This window comes from Pteronotus mesoamericanus, unplaced genomic scaffold (assembly GCF_021234165.1).
Source record: "Pteronotus mesoamericanus isolate MK-2021 breed Mesoamerican mustached bat unplaced genomic scaffold, CSHL_Meso_final scaffold_137, whole genome shotgun sequence".
NCBI classification, from domain to species: Eukaryota; Metazoa; Chordata; class Mammalia; order Chiroptera; family Mormoopidae; genus Pteronotus; species Pteronotus mesoamericanus.
In genome coordinates, this window is record NW_026555306.1 from 2,962,735 (window position 1) to 2,986,935 (window position 24,201).

At 53.2% G+C, this 24,201-nt stretch overlaps 2 protein-coding genes across 2 annotated transcripts; one reads left to right on the forward strand and one right to left on the reverse strand.

Annotated features, from left to right (window-relative positions):
* Positions 1-7,804: 7,804 nt before the first annotated feature.
* GIPR (gastric inhibitory polypeptide receptor) lies at positions 7,805-15,491 on the forward strand. Its single transcript, XM_054588472.1, has 13 exons — positions 7,805-7,882; positions 8,284-8,383; positions 8,933-9,040; positions 9,566-9,669; positions 10,518-10,621; positions 10,819-10,963; positions 11,760-11,919; positions 12,127-12,187; positions 12,514-12,583; positions 12,705-12,793; positions 12,882-13,020; positions 15,150-15,191; positions 15,285-15,491. The coding sequence occupies exons 1-13, from the start codon at positions 7,805-7,807 to the stop codon at positions 15,489-15,491; spliced, it is 1,407 nt and encodes a 468-aa protein (XP_054444447.1).
* Positions 15,492-18,162: 2,671 nt separating this feature from the next.
* On the reverse strand, positions 18,163-23,520 carry SNRPD2 (small nuclear ribonucleoprotein D2 polypeptide). The gene is made up of 3 exons (XM_054588473.1): positions 23,444-23,520; positions 21,845-22,024; positions 18,163-18,439 (listed from the first exon to the last, which is right to left on the reverse strand). Coding segments are annotated over exons 1-3 (357 nt in total). The 5' UTR covers positions 23,446-23,520; the 3' UTR covers positions 18,163-18,264.
* Positions 23,521-24,201: the final 681 nt, after the last annotated feature.

The window sequence follows — 24,201 nt, forward strand, 5'->3', positions numbered from 1 at the left end:
TAGAGAGAAAGAAAGGGAGAGAGAAACATCAATTTGTCATTCCACGTATTCATGCACTCACTAGTTGACTCTTGTATGTGTCCCGACTGGGGACTGAACCCACAACCTTCAAGCATCAGGATGACACTCCAACCAACTGAGCTACCCAGCCAGAGCCGAGCTTTATTTTTATCTCCATTTTACAGATGAAACAACAGGCATGGAGCTGGTGAGATCCCTTCAGATCTTGTCTTACTATAACAGAAGTAAGACAGAGTGATATGATCAAGAACAGGAGGTCGAGGCTAATTTAGAGAGAGTGGAGCCAGGGAAGATCTATACGAGGAAATGATATTGGAGGTTAGATGAGAAAAACAAGAAGGAAGTAATCATTCATGGAGTTGGTCGGGGGAGATTACCAGGCAGATGAAACAGTAAATGCACAGATCCAGAGGTAGGTGTGGGATATACCTCGGGTGACATTCTCTGCAAAGAGAGGAGCTGCAGAAGTAGATGACGTCAGGAGGGTAATGTGCCTGCCAGATTTTGTAAGGCCTTGAAGACGGTGGGAAGATGTTTGCTGTCTGTCACTATGTCCAAGCCCCATTGAGGCCACAGATGTAAATCATGCATGAGTACAGTGCCTGGCACACAGTAGGCACACTTAAATGATAGCAACCCCTATTTATTTCCCAGTAAACATCTACTATGGAAAGCACCAAGCTTCTGCTGACCTTAAAAATAAAAGTTATTTTACCAGCAAAATGGAAAATGGCTTTATTTGGGAACAGTAAGGAATTGCAACTGGGGACAAGCAAGCTACAGCAAAAGCCATAGGCAAGTCCAATACAGGAGAGGGGTGTTATTTTAGGGGAGGGGGGAAGGAGGAGGTTGGGAGGAGTTCTTTAGAATGAAAGCCCATTGGAGAAGAGCCAGAGTTAGAGAGATGATGGTTTCTCATTGGCTGAGCTGCGGGGGTGGTCGATTTCTGGTAGGAGATGCAATGCACATCTTCTCCTGTTGGGGCCCATGACGGAAGATTCTTTCCTAGAGGATTCTCCTGTTGGGGTGTGTGATTGACAACTCTTCCTGTGATTGACACCACATGGTACTGCACCAGAGCTCCCCTTTCTGGCCTCCTGACTCCATTTTAGTAAGGTTTCCCTTTATTAATTTTCACAATCAACACTGGGTTTCAAGCGATGACCAAAATGGATGCGGGCCATCATTCTATGATCACAGCTAACCGTGTTACTGATAGAAACAAAGCAAGAATTCAGGTTTCCTGCCTTCCAGACTCCCACTTCTCCCAACCTCCATCCTGAGGAGCTCAGATTCTAGGAGAGGGGAAGTCAGATTCTTACACACAGAGCTCTGGCGAAGGCTGCAGTGTGCTAAGAGCTGTTCCCAGAGTGTCCCCAGAGGACTGTGGGAGCTCAGGGGAGTTCGGCCCTCGGGCGATCCAAGCGCCGGGGGGTGTGGAACCAGGGTGCGGCTGAGGAAACAACAGGCAGGAGTTTAGGCTGGCACGCTGTGTGTTCAGAAAGGAGTGGGGGCGATAGGCAAAGATGAATTAGGCCTTGCCCTTGAGCTGTCAGGATTCATAGGAACACCGTGACATTGTCCAAAGAGCTTGGCTTTTCTTTCTCTGCAAAATGAGAGTCACCCCAGTACTCACTTCCCAGGGAAGAAGAGCAGGTTCAGTGAGCTCATGCTGGTCAAGTGCTCAGCACAGCGGCCTTTGGGTACAGCTAATGGAGCTGATGTTATTACAAGTGCTTTCACAGGCAGGCGTGGGAGGAGGCTGGAGACAGGGGATTGGGCTCAAGGCCGCGCTTTGTCTTTTCTCTCTGCCTCTAGGCTTGGTTCTCTGAGCTGTTTTTCTCTCTCATCTCTGTGTTTGTCTCTGTCTGGAATTGGATCCTCGATCCATTACTTAAGAGCTATGTCACTTTGCGCAAGTTACTTACCCTCTCTGGACCTCAGTTTCTTCATCTGGCAAATAGAGATGCAAATACCTTTGCTGCAAGTTTGTTATGAGGACTAAATGAGATGCATACATGTAAAACGCCCATTACTCGGTACCTATTTATTATTATTATCACCATGACCATGATTAATCTTTGACTTTTTCTCTCAGCTTCTTTTTTTCCTCTTTCTGACTCTTTCTTTCTCTGTGTTTCTCTTCTGTTAGTCTGTTTCCCTGTTTGGGTCTGTGTCTGGGCTTCATGAGGGCAGGGCAGGGCCTGTCTTGGCCTCCTGGGACCCCAGCGTTGCCAAGTCCAGGCCCTGATACATAACATGTACCCCAAATGAATTGAACCTTGGTTTGTGCCACGCCCTGTTGGACAATGCTGGGGACCCAGCAGTGACCAAGATAGCCTCAGCCCTGCCCTCACAGAGCTCACAAACCAGGAGAGGAAATAATTATTTGTTGAATGAATGAATGAATGAGCTAACTTTGAGATGGGCTGGGAAAACTCAAATAAATTAGGTGGGGGCATTTGAAGCAGAGTACTGTTAGAATCAAGGTTGGTGAGGGATTCTGGGAAGAGTTTGAAGGATTAGGAAGTCATGGAAAGAATGCCTTGAAGGCCGTGGAGTGCAGCCTGAGCTTTCTCCTGAGGGCACTGGGGAGCCACGGCAGGTTCTGAGCAGGGATGGGGACAGAGTCCCGTTTGTTCTTCACCATGACCACTCTGACTGCCTGGCTGCCCTATGGGAGGGCGGGGTGCGGAGAGATGGAAGGGAGAGCGGCCCAACTCGCACAGGAGACCTCGGAGAGGTGGGTCCTGGGCCAGAGCAGGGGCTGAGGGGAGAAGGAAGAGGAGCCAGATTCTACAGTAGAAACCTGGAGGAAAATGCCTAGACCAGCCGGCTCTCCTTAAGCCAGGGAATGGGCTTCAGGGTTACCCGCCGCCGCCACCAGGGGGCAGCCAAGGCTACAGGTTTGAATTTCTCAGGGGCTCCTGCCAAGGCAGGGAGGTTTGCACCCCGATTTGAAGGTGGGGGAAGATCGGGACTGTCTGTGAGGCTCCAGATGAGTGCCCCTCTGCTCTCCTGTCCCCATCCTCGCTTCGCGGGCCCCTGGAGCCCCCACCCCACCAGCACGAGATTATGTCAACACAGCCCCGCTGTTTCTGGCCAGGACAATATTTGTCCTCCGGATCTGGGGAGGTCTCTATGGAGACGCGCTGCAGGTGGGAGGGGAGGCTAGGTGCGGGGAGCCCTGCCGTCCCCCCCACGTCCGGAAGAGGGCGAGGGGAGCTGGCATCTTGCCTCACCTCGGTTTGATTGTGTCAGAGCGAGTTTACCCCCATCTCTATCTATCTGTGTCCCAAGACATTGTCTGTCTGTCTCTCCCTCCCTCCCATCTCTCCGTCTCTGTCTGTTTTTTAGATACCTGTGCCTCGGGTCCCATCTCTCTGGGTCTCTTCCTCTATCTTTCACTCCCTCTCTCTGGGTCCCCATCTCTAAATTTCCCCATGACTCCTTCTCTCTGGGTTTCCTGTCTCTATGTCTCTGTTTCTTTCTGGATCTTTGTCTCTCTCTTAGGTACCATGTTTACCTGTGTTTCTCTAGGCCCCTGTCTCTGGACCTCTGTCTCTTCCTGTCTCTGGGTTCCTGTCTTTCTCTAGATTGTGTGAGTGTGTGTATCCCTGTCCCCAGAGCACTGTCGCTCTGTCTCACTGGACCTGTGTCACAGGCTCTCAGTCTCCATCTCTGTCTCTGCCTCTCTCTGGATCCCCGTGTTTGTGAGAATGTCTCTCTCGGTCCGTCTCTCTCTTGCTCCCTCTCACTCTCTCTGTCTCTGTCTTTCTGTCTTTTTGTGTGTGTGGCTCTCTTCGGGTCTCTGTCTTGCAGATTTCCTCTCAGCAGTCCTGAATCTCAGGGGGCCGCCTCAGCCTCCCATTTCTGGCCTCAGTCCCCATGGGGCACCCCCTCTCCCCACCCCTCTCTGCCTCATTTCTCCTGCACCATCTGCTGGCCCTCCAGGCCCCTACCAGCTCCCTCAGGCTCTGCTTGGCTGGGCAGCCCCATGGGGGAGGCACAGGCCTTCCAGTTCCCTCCCCACCGCTGCATCCTGAGGTGGGGGCACTGCCTGCTCCTTGCTGGGAGGTGGGTGGAGAGGACAACTGGGTGGGTGGCTGGAAACTCAGAACCAGGGCCAGTGGAAGGAGACAGACAGACAGACATGCACTGAGAAGATGGGATGAAGGGGAAGAGAAAGGAGAAAGTTTAAAGTCAGGCAAAAAGAGTCTGATGCGGAGGACGTGAGAGCGAGAGAGACCAGCGGAGGAGCAGAATGAAACCGGAGGGAAGAGAAGAAAAAAGACAGCCCTACAAGCAAGAGAGAAAGACAGACAAGCTGAGTGTGGGCTTGGAGAAAAGCAGAAAGGAGGATTCTAACCAGAGAGAGAAACAGACACGGAGAGTGATAGGCAGCAGAGAAGGCCAGGGGGAGGGGGCACGGCGGTTTCTCTGTCTGCAGTTTCCTGAAGCCCTGCGCATCGGAACTGGGGAGGACCCATGTGGCGACTATCCGCCTGGCCAAGCTGTCCTCTCCCCAGACCCCAGGAGGCTGCAGAGGACCCCGGGAGAGCTGAGAAGGGCAGGGGGCCAGGCACCTCCCCTCCTGCCCGCCAGCTCCTCTCTGTGCCCTGTTCTGCTCCGAGTGCTCCCGCGGGTGAGGGAGGGCCGCGGGGCAGCATCGCGCTCCTTCACCCCAGCAGCTCCCGCCCTGCTCATCTCTCTTCAGGGCCCCGTCCTCAGGCCTCTCTCCCTCCCTCCTCCCCTCCCCATCTTCACCTCCCAGTGTCTCCATCTCTAGTCCCTATCTCTTCTCAGTCTCTCCCTCTCTTAGTCCCTGCTCTCTCTCCTGGTTCCTCTTTTTCTGTCCCTGTGTATTTCTCTCTGTTTCTGTCTGTTTCGATTTCTTTCTGCCTGCCTCTTTCTCTTGGTCTCTCTCATCTCCGTCTCTTCCTGTCTCTGTCTCTGTTCTTTCTTGATCCTTGGTTTCTTTTCCTGTTTCCCTCACCACCTCAATTTCTCTCCACTGCTTCCCCTCCTTCCTAGTCTCTTCCCTTCCCTGTTCCAACCTCCTCCCACCTTCCCAGCCCTAGCAGAGAGGACCCCCCCCCCGCCCTCTGGGAGCCACGGAGACTCCCTCCCATCCCCAGCCTCTCCCTGAGGTGCCGGGCAATCTCAGACTCGTTTCCCTCTCTACCCCGTGAACGGAGCCTTTCCCAGGACCCAGAGGCGCCAGGAATGTGGGGCAAAGAGCAGGGAGGCCATCTGGAGGCCAGGAAGTCGGGACCCCCTCCACGTCACTCCCCTCCCCCAGACTTGCCTCCTTCCATCTTTGCCTCCTTCTCTTTCTAGCCCCCAGTGCTGGACCTCACGCCACCCCTTATTCCCTGCCCCTCCTGGGGCCTCTGGGCCTCAGTTTCTCCTCTGCAATATGGGCAGCCTTGCCTCTGGCCCACTTATCTCTTAGGTCCCAGGGGAGAGTGTGCTCATGAATGTTAATAGTATGATTAATGTGCACGCATTGGTAGTTTGTATTAAAAGGGGAGACGGCCAGGGCTCCGCCTCTCAGCCGTCCCCCCACGTGCACAGACGCCCCTCATGTCGTCGCGCAAAGGAAGAGGCTGGAAGAGGGGAATGTGAGACGTGGAAGTCGGTGGCGGTGGTGACCAGGAGACCGTGTGAGGCCGTGGGCTCCCGTGCGACGGTGGGATGATGCTGTGTGACCCTGTGTGACTCGCGAGTGTGGGTGAGGCTGTGATGGAGAGACTTGTGTATCTGTACGCCCACAGCACTGGATGCGACTGTGTGAGGGGGACGGCGTGACAGTGTGATGCGGGCAGTCTGTGACGGTGTGCGCCTCGGTGACAGCGGGGTGATGTGTGTTGTTGGGACGATGATGTGATTACGTGAAGTGCTGTGTGAGAGTGTTAATGGGCGCGGTTGTGTAATATTGTGAGTTACCTTCAGGTGGTAGCACTACAGGATTATATGACTATGTGAGGACCCACAATAACTGTGCACTTATTTAACCCATAACCATTCTATGAGCCTTTCCGCTCTGTGCCCAGACCTGTGCTAAGTGATGCTGGGGGACCCAGAGATGCCCTGGACCTGTGCTCACGGGGCGCGCAGGCCAGCAGCGGGGGACAGATGGTGCTTGTGGTGTGACCTAGTGATTGTGGGAATGTGTGTGATTCACACGGTATCACTGGAACTGGGGAACGTTGTGATCGTGTTACTATGTGAGTGCCGGAGTCCACGCCCCGGGACGTGAGGCTGTGTGTCACTGTGGATGAATGTCAACCTGTGGGTGAGAGGCCTTGGTTCTCTGGGTGTGACTGTAGATTGTACAGCTGTGAATATACGTGAGGAACATGTTCTGTGAGGGACAGTATGTGACATTCTGTGCTGAGCCTCTCTGTGTCTCGGTTCATGGGACTGTGTGTGACGCTGTGCGTGTGACTTCAGGACTGCCTGAGACTCCGCGGGCGATGGCTGGGTGGGACAGTGTGAGGGACTGCACTGGGGGGGTCCTCAGGATGATGGCTCCAGGACTGCTCTCCCATGTGACCTTGAGTGACTGTGATACTCACAGGCGACTGGCCCCTGCTCCCCCTTCCTGTCCCCCCCCAGCCCTGGCCCCGCCCCCTCCCACCCTCACAGGCTGTCACCTCTTCCAGAGCCCAGGCAGAGCAGTGGAGGCAGCAGCAGAGGCAGCAGCAGGACAGGTGAGGCCCCCCAAATCCCAGCCCAAGCCCCCTACCGCTATGGCCCCCTCAAGTCTCTGGGTCCCTCTCTCTTAGCCCATGCCTTTGTGTGTGTGTGTCTCTCTCTCTCTCTCTCTGCACAGTCTCTAACCTCTTGTCTGTCTCTCTCGGTATCTTCCCAATCTGTCTCCCGATCCTTGTCTAACCTCTGCGTGGCTATGTACCTCTACCTCTTCCCCCATTTTGTAGTCTGTCTCCATGTCTTTATCTCCTCGCTATCTCCCGGCCCACATTTTCGCCTGTTCCTCTGCCTTTTGGGCTCTGGTCCTTGCTGTACCTCTTCTGTCTCAGGCTCGGTGCCTCCCTCATGTGTCTCATGCGTCTCCGACTGGTGTCTGTTGGCTGCTCTGAGATGCCCCTGCCTCCCCTTTCCCTGCGTGATGCTGGGCCAGGGGTGTTCTACGTGACACAGATTCCCAGGCCCCTGGGCCCCTGCAGATCTGAGCCCAGGGTCTGATGCCTCTCTAGTCCCTAGGAAGAGAGATGTCCCATCCACTCTGGGCTTTATCCACTGCGGGGAAAGTTTTATAAGGTCGGGTTTCTAACCGCGATTTGAAAACCCTTTGGGCTCAGAGAGTGGGAAATCCAAGGGTCATTTCAAGCTCTGTGCCTGACAGCTTCGGTGCCCTCCTCTCCAAGACGGTCCCCAGGTGTCCCGAAGTCTCTACGTCTAGACTCCGGGTGACAGGAGCACTTCCACCCAGCGTAGCGCTAGGACAACCACGCCCTCAGCAAACAACCCCCTCCCCTTTCACCGCTGCTGCTCCAGCAACAGCTGGGGGTGGGCCCGGGAATCACGTGCCGTGCCGGGTCCCACCCTCACCCCCTCCTCACGCGTCTCCCCCGCTCCCCACAAATCGTCACTCGTGGGGGCGGCGGGGGGCGCTGCCTCGGAGCCCGCGTCCCGGAGCTGGGTGGCGCGGGGGCTGCGGGCGGAGGCAGGAGGCTCCTGACACCGCCCTCCGACCCTCCAGGCTGGCTGCCTCGCGCGACCTGCCCCGCGTCCCCCGAGCCCCGCGGCCCTCGCCATGCCCGACTGTCCGCCCTGGAAGCGGCGGCTGCTGCTGCTGCTCCCGCTGTTGGGGCCGCTGCTCCAGAAGGCGGAGGTGAGGACCCGAGGAGCCGCGGGAGTTCAAGGCTTGGAGGGCGGACTGGGACCGGTTTTAAGTCGTCCCTCACTGCAGAGAGGGGAAGGCTGCCCCGCCCGTCCGGATTCAAGCGTCGATGGTGGTTTCCAATCCCTCTTCTTTCCCTCGCGCATCCTCCTGACGGCTTCCAGCCACCCTTTCCCCACTTTTCCTGAAGGTTTTCAGTCCCCCGCAGCAGCTCCCCAGGTGGCTTCAGGGCGCCCCTCAAGAGTTAGAAGAGGTTTCTCAGCCACCCAAGACTCCCGGGCAAACAGGACAGCCCCTCCAAGCCCCTCGAGGGTTTCTGGCCCACGAGAACCATGCAGCCTGGGAGCGGAGGTCGGTCGGGGTGGGGGGTCCTCCCTTCTCTTTCTCCGTAGACAGGCTCTGAGGGGCAGACGGCGGGGGAGCTATACCAGCGCTGGGAACGCTACCGCGGGGAGTGCCAGGAGACGCTGGAAGCCGCGGAGCCCCCAGCAGGTGTGACTGCGGGAGGGGGCGCGCTGGGCGGGAGGGGGCGGGCTGGGGGCCCGGGAAAGGCTAGGGTTGAGAGGGTGGGCTTGGGGCGGTCCTAGGACTAACGGGCAGGGCCTGACAGAGTTGTCTGGGGTGATACGGGCTGGGTCGGGAAGGCCTGGGTGGGCTTGGCCTCGGTGGGAAGAGCCTAGACCTGAGGGCGATGCAACTAAGATTAGTGATAGGAGCTTGGGAAGCTGCTTGAAGTGGGCGGGGTCCTGGGCGGTGCTGCACTGCGTGGGTGGAGTCTGAAGTGGCCCGCAAAAGGGTTTGGGGGCGGAGCCTAGGAAGGGCCTCACGGAGTGGGAAGCACGTGCGCGGCGGGAACTTGCCAGAGTAGGGCTAAGAGGATGGGCAGGGCCTTGGGGCCTGAGGGGCGGAGCCACGACGGAGCAGGGATGGACCCCTCCAGGTGGGCGGGCCGAGGGCAGGACTTGTGGGTGTAAAGAGGAGAGGCATTGGGCCCGAGGTGCCGTAGGTCCTGCTGACGTCTGGCCCCCACGCCCACCCCAGGCCTCGCCTGTAATGGGTCCTTCGATATGTACGTCTGCTGGGACTACACTGCGCCCAACACCACTGCCCGTGCGTCCTGCCCCTGGTACCTGCCCTGGCACCGTCACGGTGAGGTGTCCCCCGGACCGCGGGCCTTTCCTTGCACAAACAGCTCCTAACCCTTGCCCCAAACATCGCTTCCCCGAAACTCACCTACACGCCATCTCTTGCTCCTCTCTGTCCAGCTGGGCGTCTCCTCCGTCTGTCCAACACTGGCTGGGTCGCCCGGATCCTGGCTCTGTCGGATATGCCCCTTCTCTGTCTCTACCTCTCTGAGGACCATGGGGTTCTTAATTTCTCTCTTTTTTCTGAATGTCTCTGGTCATCCTGGTCTTCCTTTCCTAACTAGCTATGTGGTCCAGGGCAGTTTGCTTAACATCTTTATGCCTCAGTCTCTTCATTTGTAAAATGGGATTGATGGTAGTACCAACGTCATAGGCGTCTTATGAGTATTAAATTAATACGTGTAAAATTCCATACAAGGGCTTATCCTCAGCATCACGTTTGCTATCTCCCTCTGCCTTTGACTCACAGTTAGTCTTTCTATCTCCACCTCTCTCTGCACCTCTGATTCCCTCCCTCAACTCCCCACAGTGGCTGCAGGTTTTGTCCTTCGCCAGTGTGGCAGTGACGGCCAGTGGGGACCTTGGAGAGACCATTCTCAGTGTGAGAACCCAGAGAAGAATGGGACCTTCCAGGTAAGAAGAGGTGAGGGATTCAGGTTGGATGTCTAGGGAGAGTTAAAGAAGCAGCCCCCTCAGACCAAGCCTGAACCCCTTGTATTGTTCAGGAGTCTGGGTCTCAAGTGCTAGAAACTGAACTTATACTTGCTTGATGGAAAACAAAATGTATTTATTTCTGTGCTGGAAAAGTATAAGGCCACAGCTTCAAGCACAGCTGGATTTAGGTGCTCAAATGATGTTGTTGGAAACCTCTTTTTTGCTCATCATATTGTGCCTATTTTTTTTTTTCTCTGTGCTGCTCTCATCTTTTCTGTGGAGTGGAAAAGGTTTTCACCATTAACACCTGGCTCACATCCCACCAACCACGAAACTGTGGAGAGACTGAGCTTCGTTCTCAATAGTTCCAGCATAATGTCCCAGGACTGACTTTTTTGAAATTTTATTTTTCAATTACAGTTGACATTCAATATTATTTATATTAGTTTCAGGTGTACAGCATAGTAGTTAAACAATCATGTAATTTATAAAGTGATCCCCTCAATATTTCAAGTACCCACCTAGCTCCAAACTTACAGGCCTGACGTCTCTTATTGCCCTGGTTTGGGTGATGTGTCCCACCCTGGACTAATCATTCTGTACGTAAGTGTGTGTGGGCGGGGAGGGAGGTTAGAACGCTCTGATTGGCTGGTCACATGCCCAGCCCTGGAGCTGCGGGGTGGAGTTAACTCCACTCAAATAAGGGTAGTTGGATCCTCAAGAGAAAATTGAGGTGCTAGGCAAGAAGAGCAGTGTCCATCCGGCCCCTTCCTGGCCCTGGGGAATGAGCTGAGTCCTGTACCTGTGTGTTCCCCCGCACCCCTCAGGACCAAAGGCTGATCTTGGAGCGGCTACAGGTTGTTTACACTGTGGGCTACTCCCTGTCCCTGGCCACACTGCTGCTAGCCCTGCTCATCTTGAGTTTCTTCAGGTGGGACCCCCAACCGTGAGTGGCACGGGCAGAGACTGAGTCTCTGTTTCCCCGCTAAGATGGGGTGGTCAGGCTCCACCAGCAGCAAGCACCCAGGGGCGGTTCTGCGGGAAGAATGGCTGGGAGGTGGTCTAAGGGGCTCTGCGCGGCCGAGCACAGGGCCCCGGGAGTGCCCACACTGCCTCCCAAATCTCCAGGCGGCTGCACTGCACTCGAAACTACATCCACATCAACCTGTTCACATCTTTCATGCTGCGGGCAGCAGCTATCCTCACCCGAGACCGGCTGCTACCTCCACCTGGCCCCTCCCCTGGGGACCAGGCCCCTATCCTGTGGAACCGGGTGAGCATCATCCTTCTCCTTCTCCAGCTGGGATTCTGCCCCCTGAAGTAGGCTAGGAGGTTCCCAATCTATTTGCTACCCGCTATGCTATCAACAGTTTTTCTCTCTCTTGACCACGCCAAATACTTTTGGACAGGGACTCCCAACTCAGTCTCCTCCATTGTTGACCCCAATCACTTCCCTTTATTGGAATTTCCCATTCTCTTTCACTCTATTACCAATCATTGGACTTTTCCACCAAGGAGGGAGTCTTCTGCTGGAGGTGAGAAGAAAGGATGGGAGAAACCAGCTGGTTAGGGGTGGGGGTTTGATAGATACCAGTTTGTTACTAACAGACAAGGTGAGAGAGGTCAGAGGCTGAGGACAGAGGTGAGAAAAACTATCTGGTAGCCACTCTGGCCCCAGCCAGTTGTTAGGAGACGGTGGGTGGGGAGAATGCGTTTGCTGGTGCTAAGAGGAGATGAGATGGGAGGAACCTTTGGGGAGGCAGGGTAGTTCACTTCTTAGAAGGCGATAGGGGGGGGGGGGAGAGGCCACAGTGTGTCGGGGGTCTGGGAGAAGGCCGATAGCGGGATGGAAGGTACCAATTGTTTAAGAGTTTAGAGGGGGAGAGTGCATATAGGGCGAGAGGAACCCATCCCAGGTACCGTCCTTTGGTGATAGAGAGTGGGAGAATATTTGATAACAAGAGACGGCGGGGAGGGGTTGTGGGTGTGTGAAGGGTTGACCAGGTGCAGCAAAGCTGGGGGACGCCGGCCACCCTGACTGCCCCCTCCCCCTGTCTGGCCACCCTTAGGCTCTAGCCGCCTGCAGAACGGCGCAGGTCGTGACCCAGTACTGCGTGGGGGCCAGCTACACGTGGCTACTGGTGGAGGGCATCTACCTGCACAGGCTCCTGGTGCTCGTGGGAGGCTCCGATGGGGGTCACTTCCGCTGCTACGTGCTCCTCGGCTGGGGTGAGCCCCGACCCTGGCCCCTGCCCAGCCCGGTGCTCCAGCGCTCCCCGACTGCCCTGCTGGTCTGCCTCAGGCAATCTCTTCCTCTCTCTAGGCTTTTGCCTCCCCACCTCGGCGGGGGAATTCCGTGGGTCTTGGGCCAGGCGGGGCCCGTGTGCGTGCTGACAGCTGCGGCGGGGTGGGGGGCGGGGGTCGGGGTCTGCACAGGGGCCCCCGCGCTTTTCGTCATTCCCTGGGTGATCGTCAGGTACCTGTACGAGAACACGCAGTGAGTCGCGGGGCCTGGGTCGGGTCTGGGAGGCGGGCGGGGCTTTGAGGCACGTGGGCGGGTGTGATGGAAACGTGGGGTGGTTCTTATGGCGTCTGGGGGCGTGGAGGGAACGAGGGCGGGGGTCTAAAGAAATGGCAGCTTGGAAAGATTGTGTTCGAGGGCTCCTGGAAGGGGCGGGATGAGGGCAGGGCCAGCAAAGTAACGGACGAGCTAGAAAGGAATGTGGGTGTGGCACTAAGGAAGGATTGAGGGAGACGGGAGGGCGTGAGTGAGTGACAGTGGGTCTAGAGGTTTTCAGTCTCTTAGCTCTACAACCCCTGCAGGTGCTGGGAGCGGAACGACGTCAAGGCCATTTGGTGGATCATACGCACCCCTATCCTCATGACCATTTTGGTATGGCCGGCCCTGCCTCCTCCAGGCCGTCTTCACGGATTTCCCATCCTGGGAAGAGGGGCGCCACCCGCTACCTCCCAGGACAGGATCCGGCTGGCTCAGCCTCTTTCTCTCCCCGCAGATTAATTTCTTCATCTTTATCCGCATTCTTGGCATCCTCGTGTCCAAGCTAAGGACACGGCAGATGCGCTACCGGGACTACCGGCTGAGGTAGGGGAGGGTGGTGGAGAAGTAGGGAATGACGGCCAGTGAGACGGGGACCCGGGGCCACAGGACCGCTGCCACCCTCCACCTCTAGGCTGGCTCGCTCCACGCTGACGCTGGTGCCCTTGCTGGGTGTCCACGAGGTGGTGTTTGCTCCCCTGACAGAGGAACAGGCCCGGGGCCAGCTGCGCTTCGCCAAGCTGGGCTTTGAGATCTTCCTCAGCTCCTTCCAGGTGCTCAGGCTGGGGGCGGGGCTACACCCTTCCACAGGGGGCCCTTCTCCCGGGAGGGGCAGGAGGGCTACAGTCATCCTCTGGCGCCGCCCCTGAGGTGGGTGTGACGATGGGACTTCCTTCGTTCTACGCGAAATCCCGAGCTGGCGCTGTCTTGAGCTGAGGAAGCAGCAGGGATCAAGACAGGAGACTGGAGGCCTCTGCAGTGCTGACTGCCTCCTGATGAAGATCTAGGGCTTTAAGACCTGACAGGGCTGGGGCCCAATTGGGGTCTGTCACTTACCAGCTCTGTGGCCTCCACCTGAAGGTCAGAACTAGGTGGGCAAGAGAGTTACTTAAAATGTAAAATTGAAGGCCAGCCTTGCACTTGCTTCCCCTAATGCAGGTCCCCACCCTGCTTTACCTCCTTGGGCCCGGTTTTCTCACCTCTGAAGTGGTGCTAACACTAGTTTCATCCCACAAGCCTGTTCATTTCATTCAATTCAGCAAACATTTATTGAATATTTACTATGTGCTAAGCATTTTCCAAGCTCACTGTGGGTATACGGCCAGCAACCAAATGGTCTAGTGGGAGACAGATGCTAAACACGCTGCATAAATACTGGGTTGGCCAAAAAGTCCATTTGGTTTTTTCCCATAAAATAAAAGACATATTGTTCATTTTCACCAATAACTTTATTGATTTGGACATTTTGAGTATGTCGGCTCTCTCCTGCTATTGGCTTCTAGTGGGTAGAGGCCAGGGGTGCTGCTAAACATCTTCCAATGCATAAGACAGCTCCACAGCAAAGAATCATTTGGCCAAAATGTCGTTAGCCCCAAGAAACTGCGCAAACCACTTTTGACACATTTGATCAGTCACAGCACCTTCCCCATACACTGCACATATCTTTTTTTTTTTTGCATTTCAGTTGCATTTTTACCTTTCTTGACATAATAAAGCACACTACGCCAAAAGTGTTGTGTATTTTCTCCCATCTTCAATATTAAAGTGTGCACAAAAATTCACCAATTTTGATAAGTTTTTTAAAAAATCCATGCTGATAGGACAGCTTTCACAATGCAATCTAAGCAAATTGTTTCAAATGAAGTTAAAGACAACTAAGCACGGCTAGAGCCATCCTTTGGGAGAAAAAAAAAACAACTAAATGAACTTTTTGGCCAACCCAATAAAATATACACAATGGCAGATGTTAAGATGTACCTAGAGGGGGAAAAGCAAGAAAATAGAGGTGAGGATGAGGCGCAGGGTGAGGTTACGGACAGGAGCTCAGGGGAAGGCCTCGCTGAGACAAAGATACTGGAGCAGAGAAGGGAAGAATCTGAAGGAATGAGCGAGGCAGAAACTTGGGGGAAATGTTCCAGTAAGAGAAACTTAAAATGTAAGATCCCTGGGTGGGAGAGAGTATCTGTCACGAGGGAGGAAGGCTGGCATGCCTGACACCGGGGGAGCCAGCAGGAGCAGGAAGGAGATAAGGCAAGTAATAGCTTACCAATAACACATACAAATCATTGATTTGTATTAATTTGTCAAGTGATTTATTATTATAAATATAAGTGGATTTTATATTTACTTAAATTTCTATGTGAAATGTATACAAATATAAAACGGATAACACTATTAATAATTTATAATCAAGAATTAAAATTAACTTATACCAATAATTATAATAAACAACTGGTTTGTTAATAATTATAATGATTATTAATATATAATAATGGAAAAATAAGTCATAATAAGAAAAAGGTTTAACACTGTGTGCCAGGCACTACAGCTTCTTGCGTATTAATACTTCAATTCTCTCACAACCACCACTGTATTATCCCATTTTCCAGATGAAGAAACTGAGGCCCAGAGGGGTTAAGCAACTTGCCCAAGTGGGATAGAAAGTAGCGAAGGGATTGTCACAGGCAGAGTCCTTTTTATTGCTCAGCCAACCGCAGAGGGCAACGGGTGGGAAGAGGAAGTGTGGGGAGCGGGGAACAAGGGGGAAGGTGACTACAAAAGTCTACGACCAGGGTAGCGGCAGCCGTGGTGGTCTGGGGCCTGGCAAGGGTCCGAGCTTTTAAAGGGGTGTTTATAAATGCTGTCCCCAACCCCCAATTTAACCCTGCGCCTTGTTTGACAGGGCTTGCTGGTCGGCTTCCTCTACTGCTTCATGAATAAGGAGGTAGGGAGAGCTCTGACCCACCGCCCGCGCCCTCTGGCGGCCACTCCGGGAACGGCGTGCTAGGCACCGCCTCTGAGCGCTGTCCACTTGCAGGTGCAGTCGGAGATCCGCCGTGGCTGGCACCGCTGCCGCCTGCGCCGCAGTCTCGGCGAGGAGCTGCGCCAGCCCTCGGAGCGTGCCTCTTCGACCCTGCCATTGGGCTCGGGACCTAGCCAGGTCGCCACTGGCCTCGCCCTGTCCTCGAGGAACCTCCCGGGGCCTGGGGATGAGGCCGGCCGGGTCTTGGAAAGTTACTGCTAGGCAGCGGGATTCCTGCGATCATTCAGTTAACATGTATTTATTGAGTGCCTACTGTGTACTAGGCCCCTCGTGGAGGGTGCTGGGGAAGTGGGGGAGGGGGTGGAAACAGAAGACAAGGTCCCTGTTCTCCTAGAGTTCACAATTGAGTGGGGCAGGGGGTGGGGAGGAGGGAACAGACCGTGAAGACAGCACATCAAGTTATATATACACTGTGGAACAGCTTATGAAGAAAAAGTAAAAGGGGGCTCAGGGTGGTCGGGGAAGGCATCTCTGAGGAGGTGACATTTAAGCCCCACCTGCAGGAAGTGAAGGAGACAGCTTTGGGAAGAACTGGCAGGCAAGAGTCTAGGCACAAGGAATGACAGCTGCAGAGGCCCTGGCACAGGAAGGAGCTTGGACATGTCTTAGGGACAGAGAGGTGGCCTTCACACCTGGAGCTGGGATGAGTCAGAGCCAACAAATGGAGAGACAAGTGGGCAGGGGCATGAGAGTTGGGATTTTATTCCAGGTGCACTGAAAATTCTTAGCAGGAGTGTTTCATGGGCTAATGCTGTAAACAGAAACTTCTTTGTCTGCCCTGAGGGGGAACAGATTATTAGCAGCAGGGGTGGAAGCTGGGAGCCCAGTGAGGGGACTGAAGGCAGGAGGAGATGACTGAGCTGGGGTGGTGGCCACCGACGGGCGTGAAGCAGTTGGACTCTGGAGCTATCCCAATGGTAGAACGGAGCACTTGGCAATGGACTGCACTGAGGAAAGTTCAGCAAGGAGAGAAGTCCAGGAAGGCTTGTAGGTTTGAGCCCGTGGAGAAAGGAGATAGGGAGGTAGCATTCAGGGTGGGGTGAACCAAGAGTCCTCTTTGGACACAGTTAGCTGGGACTGAGGGCCTGGAGCTCACGAGAAAGGCCAGAGTTGGAGACGGACGTGTGAGCTCACTGGGGTCCAGGGAGGAGGATTCAGTGTGTAGATGCAGACCTCGGCTGAGCCCTTACATCCGGAGAGGCCAGCACCACGTCCCCACCCTCCTGGGGGGCCCCCAGGGCCCTGGGAGAATTGGGGAAAAGCAAAAGCCACATTGTAGCTGGACCGCCCGTACATGCGCAAGACCCTCACTTCTAAGTCTTTCACCCCCGCAGATACTCACAGTTTCAATTAGTGCCTGGGTGTTGTTGATTATTTCCCTTGGGTCTTCAGCTTCCTGGAGAGATGAACTCAAGAGTCCTTTAAGCATGAGGTGGCCTTGTTGGGACCCCTTTGTGAGTTTTGGGAGGGTAAGGGCCCTACAGCAGGCCTCTTGTAAATAAAGCATGACAAAAAGTTGTTTTTAATCCTTACCTGGAGGTATGTTTATTGTTTGAGAAAGGGAGAGAAAGACATCGATCCAACCCACAACATAGGTGTGTGCCCTGACCAAGGATCAAACCCACCACTTTTTTGTGTACTGGATGTTGCTATAATCGAGCCTCCTGGCCAGGGCAACAGTTGTGTTGTTTTTGGGTGTGTGTGTGTGGCGGGGGGGGGTGGATCTTTCTGGCCAGGCCATGAAAGGAAATGACTGAGGCAGGGTGCCTGGCTGGGAGCCCGTGGCAGCCCCCCCCCCCCGCCCCCGCCGGAGGGTAGCACTGTTCTTCAGCCCTGTGTTGCCATGATAACAAGGACATCAACATGGACATCGTGCTGCCACTGTCCCCGCTGCTTAAGAAGCTGCAGCTGAAACCGTTCATGCGACCGCCTGATGCATAACTATAAACATTTGCAGTGTATATGATTAAAATGACGTGAGTGAGCCAAACATTTCCTGTGGGCTGCTGCTCTAGGAAGGTGGTATGAAGAGTAAAGCTGCAAGCATTTAAATGAGTCTGAAGTCTTAAAATCAAGTGTTTGATTATTTGGTTATTGAATGCCTAGCTGTGGAAGTTTACATATACATAATTTATGTATAATAACCATTTTATGTATTTTTTAACCACATTTTTTTATTGTGGTAAAATAGATACATAATACAAGTTTTGCCATTTAACCAAAAGAAAAAGAGTAAAGCTGCAGGACACAGCCTGGTTCAAATCTTAGTCTGGCTGCTTATTGGCTGTGTGACTTGGGGAAAATTCTCAGCCCCTCTGTGCCTCAGCTCCCTCTCCTGGGAACAAGAGGTAACAAATAACAGTACCTGCTCAGAGCTGTTGGGAGGAAGTCTGAACAGCAGAGGTGAGGGCTGGCACCCTGACAGCTCAGCAGGTGACAGGCATGACTACCATCAGTATTTGGGTATCGACTGCTTTAAATGTGTTCTTTTCCGTCAGTGAGGGCAGGCTGGGGGCTGTCTCGGCCCTGATGTGTCCCCAGCATTGCAACACAGAGCTGGACACAGAGGAGGTACCTGGGGGATGTTTCCCTAACTGAATAAATAGGAAAAAAGAACAAAAGAAACTTTGAGCAAGAATGACTCATTGAGTCAGGGGAAAGGAGAGAGGAGTAAAGACAAGCTAAGAAAAATTAAAATAGGAAAGAGCAGAAGCTCTGTGGGGAAACTGAGGCACAGAGGGGCAGGGACCGGTCCTCTTCACCTGCTCAGAGATGTCCCGACGCCAGTGCTTGGCCCATACCCAGCTGTTTCCCTCCCCCAAGCCCACCCCGCTCACAGGGCCCTGGGAACAGAGAGATGCCACTAGAAAAAAAAACACAGGACTTTATTGTTCTCATGTCAAAGGTCAAGTCTTTGTAGGACTGGGCAGCGGGACCTGCCGGCAGGGAGGGAGCGCCAAGTAGGAGGGAGCGCCTACTTGCCGGCGATGAGCGGGTTCCGCAGGACCACGATGACCGAATCCCCGCGCAGGAACATCTTGGAGATGTAGCGGTCCTTGTTGACTGGCTTGGATTTCTTCTTGCCCTTGCCACTCTTGGGGACCTCGGTCCACATCTCCTTCACATTCTCTAGCACCATGTTGCAGTGCCTGGTGGGGACAAGGAGTAGGGAGGCAGCGGGTGTGAGGGGGCAGCCTTGTGACCAGCCCTTCTCTTCAAGGTGCTGCCTCTCCCCTCCAGCAGCGTGGCTGCGGGCCCTGGGCCAGGACAGCTGGGCTGCCACTGCCACCTCTGCAAGTCTTCCGGTGGAGGCTGGGGCAAAAGACTGCATCCCTCTGTGCCTCAATTTCTCCCTTTCCAAAATGGAGACATTTATGGTGTCCACCTCACAGGGCTGCTGTGAAGGTTAAATGAATCAACACAGCATTCTTGTGTAAACTATTTAGAACAGGATCTGGCACAAGGTGAAGCAAACAACATGGTTCTGCTTGTGCTTTTTAACTCCCAGTATATCTGGAGGCATCGGCAAAGGAGCTTCTCCTCTCTGCAGAACCAGAGGCCCCTGCGGCCTGAGGGGGCACATGTGAAGACAGTACGGAGCAGCGCACTCAACGAACGCTTGCAACAAATGAAATAGACACGCCTGCCCTCATGGGGTGTGCATTTTCAGGAGGGGAGAAGGATGCAAAGTAAGTGAACAAAAAGACCTGGACCTGCAATATGCTGTCAAGTGGTAACTACTATGAAGAAAAACTAGCCCTGGTTGGTGTGGCTCAGCAGGTTAAGCGCCAACCTGTGAAATGAAAGGTCACTGGTTCGATTCCCAGTCACAGCACATGCTTGGGTTGCAGGCCGGGTCCCCAGTTGGGAGCAAGCAAGAGGCAACTCATTGATGTTTCTCTCATATACTGATGTTTCTCTCTCTCTCTCTCCCTCCCTTTCCCTCTCTCTAAAATTAAAGTAAGTAAAGCTATAAAAAAAAAAACAAAAAGCAAACCAAACAAACAAAACTAAAGCAAGGTGAAAGGATAAGAGGATACACAGAAATATCTCCAAATAGCAAGATAAAAACATTAAGAAGAATGAGGAAGCTCTGTGCCTTGCCATGGAGTAAATTCCAGGAGATGCTGTGGAGAGAAAAAGGCACAGTGGGGAACAGTATGCATGGGAAGTTATCTTTTGTAGGGAAAAAACGGGGTAGGGGCAGGAGAAGCCTACCGCCCTCTTGCTTTTCTATCTTTATTTAATTTACTGATTTTGCAGAGAGGAAAGGAGAAAGGGAGAGAAACACTGATTCGTTGTCTGGCTTAGCGATGCATTCACTGGCTGATCCTTGTGTGCGCCCTGACTGGGTGCTGGCCGATGGGGGTGGCGCGCTAGTCCACTGAGCGGTTTCACCTGGCCAGGGCTTGCCCACTTGCCTGCACAAGGCAGCCTCTCAGGAAGACACCTAGAGACTGGTGGCAGTGGAGTGACGCAGGGGACCAGGGACATGGAAACGTTTCACTGGGATGTTATTAAGTGAAAAAGCCAAAGTCAAAAGCTGTGTGCTGTGCCATTGGTAGTGATTTAAAAACAAACTCAAAAGCAGCCTCCTCTATCATTATGTCTGATGTTATATTCAAGTAATATTCTGGGAGCGAACCTCGGGAATTAGCCATGGTGGGGCCCCTGGGGACTGTAACTGGGGGGGCTGGGAGGGGCAGGGAGGAAAGACTTGCTATTCATGGAGTGCCTTTTGTATCTTTCAAATTTTGCCTCAACACACGCACTATTCACTTAAGAAAGCAACATAACTAAGTAAACGGAGAAGGCGGTTGAGAACACCGCAGCTCACTTGCAGCCATATCCTCAGACCACTGACAGGCGTGAGAAACAAGATGCACGAGAGCACAGGGGAGATTCTACTGTAAAAGCAATTGATTTTATGATTATTATGACAGGTCAATTATACCAACACCGCAAAGGATGCCGAGTCAAATGTGATGGGCTACACAGTAGGGTGGGAGGCTGGGTGGGGTGGAGAGGCGGGAGGTTGATATGGGAGCAGAGGAGAACTAGAGGAAAACGAAAAGGAGTCAACTTATAAGAAAAAAGAAAATTTATATATACACATCGCCACTCACTGGCACCTGCCAGGTGCCCAGGCCCCTTCTATGCACTTTCTAAGCATTAAGCCATTAATCACTGCATTTCACCCGCAAGAGGTGAACACCAGTGCTACCTCTCACCTCTACAGCAGGCAACTGAACACCCTAGGTCACACATTTTGAGAGTGGCAGAGACTAGGTTCAAATCCATGTCTAGCTGCATCCTGGTGCTTGCACTTCCTATTGTTCTTCTCATTTTACTCAAGAGGAAAGTGAGGCTCAGAGGGCAAGACTTGTTTGTCATCACATAATAGCTAGTGGCCAAAATATTCCAGAATTGAGCCTGAGCACACTACTGTGAGGAAGGCACTGCCCAAACGCCAACAAAAGGTTACAGCTTATATGTTTGCTGGGCATTACCCTGTGTTAGATTCTGAATCCAGTGCTTTTCATACATAATATCCTTTAGTTCTCCCAACTGTTCTACAAGGGGTATGATATGGAAACAAGCCCAGAGAGAAGAACCGCTTTACTGTTCCCTGTAGCTGAAACACTCAAACCCCAGACTGCTTGTTCATTTTATTCACATCTGTTCACTGCTGCCTCTTCAGATGGGGCTTCTGATTAACCACGTAAGACAGCACCCCCTTCACAGTGCTCCACATTCTTACCTGGCTTTACTTTTCTCAGTAGATCTTATCACTCCCTGTTGGCTTCCCTACCTATACATAACAAGCTCTCAGAGTCTAGGAACCATGTTTGTTTTAGTCACCGCTGCATCTCCAGAGCCTAAAACAGTACCTGGTATGGTGCACACTCTAAGTATGTAATAACTAAATTGAGAACATCCTGTGTGCTAGATGTTGTACTTCTAGTGATTTACTACAGTTGACACGTATGAAGCCCCTGGATCTTTGCAACCACTATGATTACTGTCTCTGTACAGATGAGATAGTCACTTGCTGAAGGTCACGTGGCTAAGAGGCAGAGTTGGGACATGAAACCACAAGGACGGGCTCCTAAGCAGATGACCGTAACCACTGTCCTGCACAGCTGAAGGGGCAGCAAGGGACAGTCACACCTCAGGTTTTAAGGTGCTAACTCTCCCAGCTTCTGAGAAACCTGACAGACAGCCTCCTCAGACTGGAGCTGGGACTGCTCCTCCAGGCCTGGTCAGAACCCCTCCCAAGACCCTGCCAAAAAGCCTTCATTGTCCTCGCTGGTGTGGCTCAGTGGACTGAGCATCAGCCTAAGAACTGAAAGGTCGCTGGTTTGATTCACAGCCAGGGCACATGCCTGGGTTGTGAGCCAGGTCCCCAGCTGGGAGCGTGCAAAAGACAACCAGTTGATGTTTCTCTCACATATCAATGTTTTTCTCCCTCTCTTTCTCCCTCCCTCTCCTGTCTCTAAAAAATAAATAAATAAAATCTTAAAAAAAAAAAAGAAGATAAAAAAAGCCTTCACCTGTCAAAAGCCTTCACACGGCCCAGGAGCTTCTTGTTGTTGCGACAGTTGATGAGGACCTGGGTGTTGTTCTTGACCGACTGCGTGAGCACGGAGAGCGGGCCTGTGTTAAATTCTTCCTCCTCCCGCTTCTGCAGCTCCTCCGGGGTCATCTCACTCTTGGGCTTGTTGAGGAGGCTCCTGAGTGGACAAGTGCGGAAGCCATAGGTGAGAGAGCCCGGAGCTGGAGCATGGGTGGGCACGTCCCCTCACACCGTGTCTCTCCAACCCTTCCCCAACACACCCACCCTCCTGCTCAATCCTCGCCCGGCATCACCACTTGGTTTGGAGGAGATTTCTAATCTTGTACGTCCTAGACTGAGCTCCACAATGCCCGCCACCTCAGTTTACTCTATCCACAGCCTTCGTCATCTCCATCAATCGTAACTCCATCCTTCCAGTTCTTCGAGCAAAAATCCTGATGTCAACTTGATTCTTTCCATTCTCTCACATCCTACATTTCAATGTCAGCAAATCCTATCATCTGCGTCTAAATTATGTCCAGAATCCGACCATCTCTTTCCACAGCCCTCCACCATCTCTTAAGAGTCTTACTAGTCTCCCTCCCTTCACCCACTCCCACCAGTGTTCTCCAAAGAGCAGCCCCAGGGCTTGTGCGGACAACTAAGTCACATCCCCTCTCTCTTCAAAACCCTCCCACGGCTCCCATCTCAGTGTAAAAAATAAAATCCCAAGTTTTTAACCATGCCCGGCATCTACCCGTCTTTCACTCTGTTCCAGCCAGAGTGGTCTCCTGGGTGGTTTAGATATTAGGCAAACTTTCACCGCGGGCCTCTGCATTTGTTTTCCCCTCTGCCTGGATGCCTCCCCAGGTGTCTCTGCAGTTTGTTCTCTCATTTTCTTCAGGTCTTTTGCTCAAATGTTGCCTTCTCAATGTGTCCTCATGTGCTAGTTTTTAAGTTACTGTCTCTCAAAATTGGCATTAGTCATTGTTCTTACTCTGCCCTTCTCACCTTACACACCATACATTTTTCCTGTTTATTAATCATTACATTTAGCCACCCGCCTCTTCCTGCCCCATAAGCTGTAGCAGAGGACTTTTCTTGGGGAGGGGTACACACTGATATAGCCCATTTATCTAAAACAGTGTCTTATACATGAGCACTGAATAAGTAACTGCTTAATTGATGAGTAAAATCATTCCTCTGTCTCATTATCCGGAAATGTCGCGAATTAGGTCGAAAAGCCAGCCGTCTCCAACTCAAATTATACGGATAGTCCCTCACCTCAAATCGTTATTTTTAAAAGCCCGCACTTCCCTCTGCCAGGTTCTTTTTTCGTAAAATCGCTCCTTTTAAAACTCATTTCAATGAGACTACTTGAGAAAGCCGCCAGCCTATTATCTGGTAAGGCTGTTCCTTCTCTCCAACTCAGGAGCCGTCAAAGGCCCCATGCCCGTTCTCAAACTCAGGAAAAAGTACGCCACTTGACCCCTAAAATCTTCGCCTCCGCCCCCCTCTCTGCCATCCCTTTCCTCCCACCGGTGGCCAAATTTATACCCTCCACCCTCTACCGCCGTTTAAGCCCGGCCAGTCTCACATGGTAGCTACGCTCTCGAAACACCTCCGACTCCGCGTTTCCTCAGCCTCCGAAAAGAGAGCGCAAAAGAGGCGGGACTTCCGCTTCCTGCAGCCCGCTTCCGTGGGCCCCGCGCAAACTCAACCGGCGGTGTAGGCGTGGTCTGTTGCCATAGCGAATCCGCCAGCTTTGCGCAGCGTTAGGGTTAAAGCCTGGCTTGGTGGTTCAAGGTCATTCAGGACCACACGAGTTAGGTGATCACGACAATGGAGAGAAAGAGAAAGCGTGTCTGACTTAAACCATTTCGTTGTAGAACAGGTGGCAGGAGGACAGGGACACGCCATTTCCAAATGCCCGCCGGCCTTCTTTCGGGGGCGCGGCCTCGGAGAAGCCAATCCGCTCCTCCTGCTCAGAATAGACTCCACCCCTTTCCCCTCCTGGGACGATTCTTTGACGTGTCTATTGATCTTTCCGACTTCGCGAAACCAACCCTTTGCCTACATCCGGGTGGGGCGTGGACCTGCACCCGGGAGGTTGAATGTTTTCCAGGATCAAATGCTTCTAATTGGCTTCCCCTCGAAAGCTGAGGCGGAGCCTACCTCCTTCGCGCTCCCTTTTGGGTTGTGCAACTCTCAGGGGAATCGACACCGAAGGCCCCAGGGAGAAGAAGAGGCGTGTCCTCAGAACGAGAGTCCCCATTGGCTTCACTGCTGGCAGAGGGTGGGATAGTGCAGTCGCTCTTGTTGTTCATTCGTCCGGTGATTCCATGAGGTGGGACT

Bases quoted from the DNA above. Each gene is read 5' to 3' on its own strand.
- GIPR (XM_054588472.1), top strand. From the start codon at position 7,805: ATGCCCGACTGTCCGCCCTGGAAGCGGCGGCTGCTGCTGCTGCTCCCG. The intron at 10,622-10,818 runs GTGGGACCCCCA...CCAAATCTCCAG, and splicing joins CTCATCTTGAGTTTCTTCAG to GCGGCTGCACTGCACTCGAA. The intron at 13,021-15,149 runs GTGCTCAGGCTG...CTTGTTTGACAG, and splicing joins TCTTCCTCAGCTCCTTCCAG to GGCTTGCTGGTCGGCTTCCT.
- SNRPD2 (XM_054588473.1), bottom strand. The intron at 18,440-21,844 runs GTGAAGGCTTTT...TGTCCCCACCAG, and splicing joins CGTGTGAAGGCTTTTGACAG to GCACTGCAACATGGTGCTAG.